The sequence below is a fragment of the Hesperophylax consimilis genome, chromosome 3 (genome assembly GCF_061612785.1).
Source record: "Hesperophylax consimilis isolate HC1 chromosome 3, BYU_Hcon_1.0, whole genome shotgun sequence".
Lineage (NCBI taxonomy): Eukaryota > Metazoa > Arthropoda > Insecta > Trichoptera > Limnephilidae > Hesperophylax > Hesperophylax consimilis.
The window spans coordinates 38212078-38224909 of NC_142838.1; the positions used below are offsets into that span (position 1 = coordinate 38212078).

The following is a 12832-nucleotide window of genomic DNA, read 5'->3' on the forward strand; positions in this document are numbered from 1 at the left end:
GGCTTCGATGCAGATGATTTGGCAACTTGAACATGTTGTTGTGCCTATGAAAAGATACTGTAAATAAAATACAAAGTTTTGTGAACATTTAGTGCATTTAACCATTTGCCGGTAATGATTGCGAAAATCGTCTGAAATAAAAAATTGCAAGCTATCAAAATATCCTGGGGATATTATGCAAATGATTGCTGCAAGTTTTGCAAATAATTTTTTGCTTGGTGAAATCAGTTGGCAAGAGCAATAAAATCGGTGTAATTTTTTATTAAGAAACTCACTTATTACAGCCTTATTACAGTCAAATTTAAATATATTATTGATTCCAGTTGATAAAAATTATTAGCAAAATCGGTAAACTTACCCGATTTCAATAAAATAACTGTTCTTACGTAGTACCTAATTGTTTTATTACAATTATAATTTCAAACCATAAAGTGATGCTTTCTTCAAACGATGCAGTACTACCTATTTAGATGTGTTCAACTGCACGGAAATTAGTTACAAGAAGGCTATAATAACATTGACGGCCGGCATAGTCCAGTGGTAACGCATTGGACTGCCATTCCGAAGGTCGCGGGTTCGAACCCGGCGTGCGCAAATAAATTTTATTTGATTAATTTGTGTTATTTCACAATTAATTAATTAAAATAATATATAGTATATTTGCGGCACGTTCCAGAGTGGAAGATACTACCAGTATCGCCCTGGTGTAAGACCACCATTCAGAATTGAAACGTTGCTCCAAATGGCTTTAGCCGTGTTTAGTGACTAGATCTGAATAGCCAGGTACTTCCCCACCTTCCTCTTTCCCTTCCCCACTTACCTTCAGCCTCACAACATCCCCCAATTGGGGATGCCATAGTCTCACTGGCTCCAGACGGGAGCAGTTGGGACTCTTGTGAGGTATTCACTATAAAAAAAAAAATTAAAAAAAACATTCCTCAATAATAATAATAATTAAGCTTATCATAATACTATTCTTCTGCATGGGTTCTGTATAATTTTAATTGCAAATTTTACTTCATGATTACTGTTCCACAAAATTATAAAGTTTGTAAAATCTCGTATGGGCGTATTATTTAAATAGAAGTATTTGTTAATTTCTTGGAATGACAGATAGATCGAATAACTCAATCGACAGATCAGTTGGCCGAATTGATATAACTGGTAGAGAAATAGATAGACATTCGTCTGCCGTGGTTCTAAAACACTACAGCAAAATAATAACACCGCGATTGAATCGTAATCCCACACATTCTAGCAATTGGAATAACGCTAACAATGAACAGACAACACAGAACGGGCTGGCATTTGGGAGATCACGAAAAGTCATTAAGCAGAATGTTGTAGACAAGCACTTCTCGTCATGGCGGAGTGAGATATCAAAATATTAGTTCGACGATAGCAACCACTAATTAAACCTTAAATATATGGAAGACGAACAATGCAAGGGGCGATGTCTCCACGCTTCTTGTGGGACTTTACCTAGTGCATAGTACCTACTTACCATCCTATTATTAAAATAATTGCACTGTATGAGACCGTTTAATATTTGTTTGACTAACGACATATTTATGTACATAGATTAGTGATGGGCGTTTTCGAAGCAGTATTTTAATCATTATTTTTCGGAATAACTTATTGAGTAAAACCTCAAATTATAATATTTAAATATTGAAGACAATATTAGTGATTTTTAAACGCAAATCTGAAACAGAAAAATCAGAAAAGGAAACGGTCACATCTGGGACTCGAACCCAGGACCCTTGTCTTTCCGGGACAATGCTCTACCAACTGCGCTAATGGGACCCTATCCTCATCGGTCACTTTTAACTGTATCATACTTCGAATAAGAACTACCAACGTTGTCTTCATTTTTTCACCGCACATTTTTATTGGCAACTATCTTTATGTATGATCCCATCAGATTTGCGTTTAAAAATCACTAATATTGTCTTCAATATTTAAGTATTTTAAGCGTTTGCCGTTTCGAATTAATTGTTTGTTGTCCTAGCGTCCCCCTCGTCATCAGTGGTTTTAATTGTTTATTCCATGAATATAGAATTTTCTTTACACTTTACAAATGGATTCCTGGATTCTGTCCAAAGCCAATTACTGCCAAGTATTTGCTCTTGAACAATACAAAAATGGTAAAATTCCTCGAGAGAGGCCACAAGGGTAAGTACGACGTTATGTAACGATTATTATTAGTTTCCTGAATACCGTTTCGAAACGAAAAGCTTTAAACGTGATGTTTAACGTTTTCCCATCAAGGAGCCACACGCAATTAGAAAATAGATCGTGTTACTATAATTCATATGCTTATAGTGCTATTTACAAAATAATTTGAGCTCTTCTGTAGCAGAAAACATTACCTTAGTAATAATAGATAATAAACATTTTAGACAGGAACAATAATGAGTTTTTAGGTGTAAGTATAAACATTGAAATATAGCCAAGTAGATTTAACACTATAATAGATATTAAATGCACATGCAAACTTGTCTAAAAGAGAAACTTCCTTTGTTTCTGACATTTCAGGTTATTTTTTGCATTTGCTGGTGTAAAGCTATTTTTGGAAAGGTGCCTATCAATAATTATTTATGAATCAGCCATCTAACTGAACGTACGATTATTTATTTATTTAAGGAAAAAATGTAATTATTATCTATGTAATGATCTAGGTGCATAAAACCCGGATTTTCATTAGGTAGGTAAGGTGAGATAAAAACGACGGATTTGGTTTTTAGTATTATTACTTATTTATTTATTTATATATACGCCTAAAAAGGCTTTACATAAAAGTGAAAAAGATGCAGTGTACACAGGAGAATATCTGTATTATACAGGAGATACTGATAGTAAATAGATGTATTCCATTGTAAAGTAGGTACAAAATACACAATTGTAAAATTGTGATTTCAAGTATAATGAGAAAATAATAAAGAAATAATAAAAAAAACTAAATATGAAGCAATATTAGAAAAACGTAAGAGTAACATAAAGTAAAAAAGAAATTACAACAACACTACATATAAGACAAAACATTAAAAATAATTTACAAACGCTACTCTAATTTGTAGGATTCGACAAAGTGTTGGTATAGATCAAGGCTGCCCAACCTTTTTAACAGTTGGGCCAAATTGACGATTTTGAATCACTGGCGGGCCACTGAATACCTGACGGTTCCTATTTCCATGGGGGGGGGGGGGGTTGTTAGAGAATTTCTATAAAACATAATTCCCCACAAAATATTTGATTTTTCGAATTCCATGGGGGGGGGGGTGGCTACAAGATTCCATATTATATCAAAAACCGGTGTATTTTTGTTTAAAAAGTAAGTTCAACAGGTTGGATTTTTTCGTCGCTGATTCTCGTTCTGAGTAGCCTAAATAGCGATAAATCGCCTTCGTTGGCAACACTGGTGACCGCGAGCAAGCTGCAATGTTTGTTTTACCGCGGGCCCGCGACACTTTTTCAAATTGGCGGGTTTTTTGAAAATGGTTCACGCGGGCCACTTATAATTCGTTCGCGGGCCACATTGTGGCCCGCGGGCCTGGGGTTGGGCAGCCTTGGTATAGATTATGCTTAGTTCTATAAATGGAGTCAATAAATAAATCAATAGCACCCCCATACTTGTTGCCCAGATCATGCATCCTATTGGTCAGTGAGTGTGTCTGATAGTTTGTCGTGTATGTATTGCAGAAGAATGTTATATGTTGTCTTGTATTCCTAGTCGGCACGTGGAATTTAATAGTGGCAACGATGGCAGGACTATCAATTAAGTTGTTAATGACTCTGTGTAACACAACCAACATACATAGCAACTTGATATGCGTAAATATATCTCAAGCCCTGCTTAAAAAATAACTGAAATTTCTCTAATTGACTTAGGTCTAGTGACGTACTGTCCATAAATGCTGAGATGCTTGTAGCTGTGCATGTCCCAAATAAATACGAGCCGATAAAAGTTGTTAATTTCCATAAATTTTGTTCTTCGTCATACCACACCGAGAAAACTTACTGATATAAAATATTGCTAATTTATTAAGAATCTCTTAAAATTATTCGTAATTCGTAATCCGGTTAAAAATTGGATTTCAGGCCCTTAACGAATGATTGATAGGTTTCCTAATAAACTATTAGTAAAATACAAATTGAACTATGACGTTTTAGGTCACGTCACCGTAATGGGGCAGAGAAAAGAGTTCGATCCTCTCTGTTCTAGGGAGACTTGTAATTCGGTAAGAACCAACACACAGAGCAATAACGTATTATCACGATATCGGAACACGTGTACATAAAAATCACCAATACAAGTGCATGTGCATGAACACGTGTTCCGAAATTTTAGAAATTTACTAATAGTTAATCGGAAAACGGCCTGCAATCCCGTTTTTAACCGGGTTACCAATAATTTGAAAAGATTTTTAATAAATTAACAATACTCATTTTTCATAAATTTCGATGTCAAATTTTGTAATTTTATTACCAACACTTTGAATATTTTTGATTCTTTGAATCTTATGAGTTTTTTTTAGTATGATGCAATGATAAACTATTTAGATAACTGTGGACATCATTAAAACTATAGCTCCATTCGTCCACTATTAAATTAATACCTCATCTGCTCTTATGGAGGACACTGTAACGCTGTCTGAAACATTGCCTAAAGATAGAGAAAGCGCAACACCGCGTCATAACCCCAAAAATAATCACAATAATACGGTTGTGAAAATGTCAAATTATATCAAAAAAATTCTACCTCAAATCGAACGCTGAAAAGTTAAGCTTTTCCCATAACCAAAGAGCAGAGCACGCCCATTGTACGGTTGATACCAATAATCAAACACGTAACAATATAGAGCCAATATAAATGGCAGAGATTTTCATGATCAAGCCGATATGACGATCTATTTTACACCTTGCCGAGATAATAGATAAGTGAACGGGGATCGAACGCGTGCCGAGAGATAAGTCAAACGGGTTCACAATGGAAGTGAACGTAACACTGTGATTAATATTATTTCTCTAAATAACGGAAGAAGGAAGTGAAAATGAGGAATGTCAAGTTATTTGCCGTGCAATTATGATTTCTGATATTTTGCATCTGTCATAATAATAACATGTAACGCGATATGCAGTTACGAAGAGAGATGAGAAAATTATGTGGCTTCATTTTTATAATCTGCGTATTCCTCGTTCTACGTTAGTAGCTATTATTTCTTATTACCCTCCTCAATTCTAATGATAACGTTTTAATTACGCCAATTAAATCTCGAATTGATTCTAACCAATAAAATTTATTTACGTAATTATTAGCGTTGAAAACATATTTTTTCATATTGATTACCAATGCTTCTGTTATTTCCTTCGTCACTTGGTAAATACAGAGAAATTTCAAAATTTTATACAATAAAAACTTTATTAAGGATTGTTTGATACTGTCCTGAGACGTGTGTGTGTTAAACCATATAAAACCGTAGGCCTTAAATAACAATATACTGTCATAAGCATGATCAACAATATTTTTTAAATGAATCGCTTATGTTTTGAACACGTAGAAATTTTGTCGGGAGAATATATCTGTACCCGAGAAGCATACGAAACTCCCAAACACGAAATGTTCAAGAGAGCCGAAAACTTGTGTTTTTAGCAAATCTCTCCTTATTTCCACAAATATTTTTATTGATAATTGAAAAAAAAACTATATACTTTTCAATTAGCAATCAAAATACTAGTGGAAATAAATTAAGGCGAAGTTTAGTTTTAAATCACTATTTTGATTAATCTTTATAACGAATTGGTGTTCATTACGAATACCAAAAAATGTGCTTTAGATAAATTGAAGGTTTTCCTATCGCTTTGCTGGAGTAGAATACAAATAAAATAAAAATTACTCAATAAAAAATATAAATGTAAACTACTAAAAAATATTTTTTTCCAATAGAAATGTATGAACGCGTAAAGGAAACAACTTTTAAAAAATACATTATTATAGCTTAGATTATCTGTGACAGTTTCAATCGATTAACTTTTTTGCTTTCCTATAAATTTATTTACAAAATAAATAAAAACCGTTTTTTTGCTTGAAATCGAACGTTTCTACACTCCGTTTGTCGAGCGATTTTAATGCCTATTACCTTCAATATAAGGTACACCAAGAATATAGGTACACATTTTTGGCTTGTAGCTTCCTCGATTTGCTAAAAACACGGGTTTTCGGCTCTCTTGAACGTTTCTTATGCTTCTCGGGTACAGATATTACATTATGTATCAATGGCGTAGCGACAGCACCTGGGAGGTTCGACCCTAATCTGTAAGATGTTCGAGTATTTACGAGATTATTAATATATTTATTTTGTTTGTTGCAGAACCCATCTCCGGGCAGCGTCAGCGCTCTCCCATCCGCAGCATCCCTGTGGGAGCAGACGTAAAGCGCGACACGCAGTTCAACTGCCCCGAGGAGTTCGGCTACTACCCGCACCCCAACGATTGCTCGCAGTACTACGTCTGTGTGTTCGGCGGCGCGCTGCTCGAGTCCTGTACCGGCGGCCTCATGTACAGGTATGCGATGGAACATCCCCAATGAGGCCATTTCTTACAACGAAATTTCTGAATTAATTAGAACATGCTGAAGACAGACTTTTAATATAAGCCTTCAAAACGTTGCAATTTGCGGCTGGCCGAAAAGCATCTGACATCATGGTAAATGCGCGGCGGCGCATAGTGGGCTGAAAATCGCCTTTTATAGACATAGAGACTTGAATTTTCAAGGGTATTTTTTTAGGCTAGAAATGGATTCTGCTGATCATTACTATGCTATAAAATTTCATACGAAGCAATTGCGTGTACAAATGAAGGAGTTATCATTTTTTAAAGAAAAAATTGTATGGCACTGACATTAAAAACGAGGCTATCTCTGGAATCATAAGGTTGGCCATTCTATCCTTACACACAGATATACTACTATTTATTTGTATTTTTTGACATACTTCGTATTGTGGCGCAACCTGTGATTTTTTTTTTTAAATCCTCAATGTTGAAAAAAAAACTTTTTTATGTTGATGATTCATTTTAATGCTTATAAAGTTGCACCACAATACGAAGTATGTCAAAAAATTAAAAATAAATAGTAGTATATCTGTGTGTAAGGATAGAATGGCCAACCTTATGATTCCAGAGATAGCCTCATTTTTAATGTCAGTGCCATACAATTTTTTCTTTAAAAAATGATAACTCCTTCATTTGTACACGCAATTGCTTCGTATGAAATTTTATAGCATAGTAATGATCAGCAGAATCCATTTCTAGCCAAAAAAAATACCCTTGAAAATTCAAGTCTCTATGTCTATGAAAGGCGATTTTCAGCCCACTGTGCGGCGGTAATGCTGCACTGCCATTCAAATTATGAATAATTCTTGTTCTGAATCTCGTGTGACCCAACTTAACTTTGAAAGCTCATAACATCGTAATTTCTGGAGATATCTAAAAACTACCTTTAATGTCGTTATTAACTCTTCAAATATAATACATTGTAAATAATAATTCAATTATAAATAATATATAACACGCCCTTTCTACGCACGGTAACAGATCTGCGTCTGCGCACCTTCTTTTGGTTTACTATCTAGCTTGATCTAAATATATTATATGCCGCGTTCTGAAGTTTCAGTTTTAGTTGATCAACTTTTATTGAACGACAAAAATTGAACAGTATTTCTTGCTAAAAGCTTGATCAATTTTGTTGAAAAATGGTTCACATTTGTCAATATAGTTTCAAGTGTCGAATCCATCAACTAACATTGAAACATCTGAACCCGCTGTTAATGACTGTGAACAGTGACAACCATTGAATAGAAACTGTTTTTTTAATTATTTTATTTAATTTAAATAAACATATTCAATGAAAATCACCAAAAACCGCATTTTAAGTAGGTACAATAAACCTCTTCTAATCAACTGACATATTCATAATTACTTCATAAATTTCATTAAATTTGAATATGCAATTCTCTGCAAGAGAGATCCCAGTGAGGATATCATTATCCATACTTGTTACAAAAAAGAAAAATAAAAACATTTATTTTTATTATTATCTATTCCCAGCCATGAGCTCCAGACCTGCGACTGGCCCCGCAACGTGGGCTGCACTGTCGGACCCCCCTCCGACGAGTCCCAGGCACTGCCTGTGCCTAAGGCCCCCGCCCCGGTGCCCCGCGCGCCCCCACCGCAGAGGGTGCGTGTACAGGCACCCCCGCAGCCCCCGCGCCCCTCCCCCAACCCTGTGGTCACCTCCAGGGGACAACCCACTTACAGTCATCAGGATATTATCAAGGTAATAAAATTAACAACTACAACTCTTTTGACTTTTGATTGAATTTACTTACAGAGTTCCTAAACGTGAGTTTACTGACTCTAGCATAATTTTGTTGGATTATCTATAGATACTTTTCTTTTAAGTTATTAGTAATAATTGTTTGAATGAAAACTAAAACTATACTGCAGCTGTGGGCTGGATTCTACTATTCCTTCCGGAGGACTATCTTTGTTTTTTGTATTTAAATTTATCATTTTCGCTATATTTGGCTAGTGCATTTATTTAGGGTTCGAATGGCCGGGAAGGCCGTCGTAAAATTTAGTTGCTTGGGAGACAATGAAATCTTCAACGGAATGTTGGAGTAGTTATGGATTATCGAAATTCTACTCCATTTTGGAGCTTTTAACGCAAGTGTCAACTACAACTCGCTGTTCTTTATTTATTTTTGTTGAAAAATCTGAACTTAAAATTGTCACCAGGATATTAGCACCGCCTTTTCTCTCTGGAAATTCTAGCTTTTAACTATATTAATAAACCTACAAAATCACCTTCGAAAGATGAAATAATAATTTTCTTAACACGTGGGTTAAAATAAGGGTCCCATTCGAAAAAATGGATTATGTTTTAAACAGCTGTATCTTTAATTAAAGCCTACTTTTGTAACACGACTCCATAAACTTATGTTAAAGTAAGTTTTGGGCCATTTGGTGATGTTTTATGAATAAATATACTTATTTATTACAATATTACATTACATTTTTTTAAATTTTTGCACAAATCATAAAAAAAAAACAAAAAACTTCCGCATCTCCGGTGTGATAAGTGTCAGGATGTCCGTTCTACGGTTTTAATTATAGTTTCTTTTTGATAAAATATTCTTCCACATAAAGACAAGGCGTTGAAGATGGGGAAGACTTAGTTTAAATTTATAAATACATTATATACATAAGTTGTGACCCTTATAAAGAAATTGATATAAAATTCAGACAATGACAGCAATACCTTTTTCGCCATTCAAGAAAGACCGGCGTAAAAGATAGTACTACCTTTCCTGCCGGAAGTGTGACTAAATTAAATCCAAGTTTAGCCTTTGTTTCCATCCATTCAACAAAGTTTACCAAGTCTTAAACAGTTGTAATCTACCAAGAAAACTTATAAATGGTGGTCTCCCTTAAAAAGTATTGCAAAATTGAAGGATAACAACTGTTTTATAACGTCATATTGATCATTTTTGGTAATAAAGTTTAAAGCTTTGAGGAAAAAATACATTTTCTTGACTTTTTTGTGGATGTTTCTGGCATTTTTCTTTCTTAGCACACATATTTCGGTAGGTAGACATTTCAAAACAGCGTCTGATGATGGTTGTTATTATTTTTTATGTTATATTATAATTACACAATTTAAAAAGTATTTCCCTTGCCACTGAGTGAGAAACGCCTGCGTTGAAATGGCGTATTAAGGGGAATGTTTGAAGTAGTTTATTTTATATAAAAAAGACAGAATACAATTTAAAGCAACCGAATCTAATGCCATCTGTGTCTCTGTAGCAACAGTTGTACGCCGACGTTGACGAGCTCGCCCCCGCTGAAGAGTTGGAGAACGACCGCCAGCAGCGTGTGAACCGCGGACAGCCTAGCAGTATCGGGCAGGTGGCACGGGACCGTGACGGACAGGGCCGCGCGCTCGGCGTTACCCAAAACACCATCCCCTCCGGCAAGGTGGGCGCTTTCTCCTTCGGGACCCAAGTCAACCAGCAACAGAACTACAGGTAGGACTCACTTACCTCTTAATTGAGATGTGCTTTCATTTTATGCTGTGCTTTTGATGATTTGTTGTGTAAACGATGTAACTGACCAACTATACTATACAATATGATTTAATACTTCCACGGCTATAAGAGAACTAAGACTGTCTCAAACCTTTGAGAGAAAGTTTTCATTCTCTCTTCTATGAAGTTTCAAATCTTTAGTAAAGAGTATTTGAGTTTTATAGATCGTAAGAGAACCTACCTCAGTTAAAAAGTATCAATTTCTTAAACAAAGTATCACTTATGGAAAAGCTCTGCTATAACATATGATATAGTAGTGGAACTCAGTTTCATTGTCTCAGATTTTTCAAACAAAATCAGTGTTTTGCAATGCTTTTTTGCTATTTTTAAAGTGTGTTAATTAGTTAATTTGAAAGGGCGAATGAATTAACGCTTTTATTTTTATTATTAGTGAATCACCACTGGACTTGACTGACGAAATTGAAAACCTGACCGAACCGACAAACAACATCGCTAATTTAAATGACCCGACACACACACAGAAAAAACTGACCAAACTTAGTCGACACGTGCGAGAAGTTTCCACGGAGAAACTAATCGAAAAGACACCCACCACTGAAAGTGAATCCGACAGAGACAAGAGGCAAATTAGGTTCGGAAGATCCCAGCAAGGTCCGATCCAAAATAATGGACAGTCCATCGCAAGGTGGAGTGATGCCAAGTCAAACTTTAACACTGGCTTCTCTTCACCCATCTTCTCCAATGCGCAACATTCTGACAAGGCTCCATTCAAACCCAGTGCTCAAATTGAAAATTCCTTCTCTACGTTCTTAGGTTCAAGCAGTGCCAATTCTCAGCAATTTACTCCAATTAACACAAACAATAAATTCACCAGTGCGAGTACAGCAAGTCCTAACTACTCTCCATCTGGTATTCCAAATTTTTCCAACTATTTTAAAACGTCATATTCGAGTAATCCATTCTTACCGCTATCTACGACAAATTCGCCGCTCCAATACTTTTCGTTGAAACCGGGAGCTTCAGTCTCTTTGACAATCACCAAGGCACCACCGATATCATCGCTAACGTCCCCGCATTCTGGCCCTTTTACAGCTTTGAGTGGGGGGTTTTACAACAATATAGCTGCCGCAGCTAATGTGCAGTATCCGTCAAAAGTAGTATATCCCAGCAAACAAAATGTTGATGGTGAACAGCCTGTGATACAAGAATCAGTTCATTATGATTACGAAGCTCTTCCTCACAATAAAGAAGAATATCGAACAACGGTACCCTCACCAAGGAAACCTTTGAGATATGAAAACATAAGAGGAAATAATTCTGGGAACCGTATTGTTAGTTCAAACCCCAATCAAAGAAATAATAAAAGACAACGTGAAAAAGAACGAGAAAACGATCAAGGGAGCAACAATAATTATAGAGCTACAAGTAATAAGGGAACTGGGAAAAATTCTTTGATTCGCCAAAGACTGCCGAATCCAGACAGTCATTATGAGTCTAACAACAGGAACCCCTCTCACCACAACACAGACGATGAAGATAGAAATGAACAGTCTGATGATGATGGGACTAAACAGGAGGAGACAAGTGACAACTCTGACGATACAGAAAGTGACGACGACTCGGGGAAGGGAAATACAGAAGGAGGTGAAAACGTACAATCTCCAGAGATAAAACCAGAATTCCCTGATCCTCCAGACTATTTTAAAAACCTTGAAAGCAAATACGACAATGTTGTGAACCCTTTTGCTGATCCATCATTCGATTTTGATACATTTATATCCAAAATAAGAACTACACACTTATCCTTAGTACCTCAGAAGCAGGTGGAAAAGTTGAATAACAACATTAAAGAAAGTAATTCCGTGGTGCAAGCACAGAACAATGCAAATGAGGCACATCTCAATACAAATGCAAACAATAATGCAAATAATGTACCACACAACTCGAACATTCAAAATAATGTGCACAATCCTAACATACATAATAATCATAACGCCAATGTTAACACTAATTATAATGCTAACAATAATGTTAACAATAATGCCCACAATAATGCTAACAATAATGGGAATAATAATCTTCACAATAATGGGAATAATAATGTCCACAATAATGTTCGCAATAATGTTCGCAATCAAGTGCATAATAATGATCATGGTAGATCACCCACCTCTCCAAGATACGAAGAGCCAGAAAGAGTTCCCATAAAAAATCATGTTAATTATGAAGGCATGAGTACTCCAAGGCCTTTCAGAGCTTCAAGTCAAGCGTGGATTACGAAAAATGACAAATATAACCAACAGAGCCAAACTAGTCGTCCGCTTAAACCTGCCAGCATTAAACCCGTCTATGAAGACGATAGTGACGAATACTACGATGATGATTATGAACAGCCTGAACCAGTTAAAAATAGCGTGAAACCTCAAACATATCAATATCAGGATAACAAACCGAAACAGCAACACCAGCAGTATAACAACCACCCACAATCTAATTATCGCCCTCAAGCAAACGAATATCCCAACGATAATAGAAAACCATACTCTAATCATTCTGTGCCCGTACGTACACAAACAAATAATGATTACAGAAATGATTATCGAAAACCAAACACTAACCAAAATACACAATATCACCCTAACAACAATCAAAAACCAACTAAGTACCACGCTAGCTATAGCAATACAGGTGTAGCAAACCCACAAACTAACAACGATCATAGAGAA

General features: G+C 35.7%; 1 protein-coding gene across 4 annotated transcripts in view; it reads left to right on the plus strand.

The window, feature by feature from the left end:
* Cda5 (Chitin deacetylase-like 5) overlaps positions 1 to 12832 on the plus strand; it is a 188167-nt gene that overhangs the window by 157440 nt on the left and 17895 nt on the right. For all 4 annotated transcript variants that reach the window (XM_089650650.1, XM_089650648.1, XM_089650652.1 and 1 more), the window contains exons 2-4: positions 6372 to 6564; positions 8107 to 8335; positions 9865 to 10085. In XM_089650650.1, coding sequence (XP_089506776.1) covers positions 6372 to 6564; positions 8107 to 8335; positions 9865 to 10085 — 643 coding nt within the window. The remainder of the gene's footprint in view (positions 1 to 6371; positions 6565 to 8106; positions 8336 to 9864; positions 10086 to 12832) is intronic.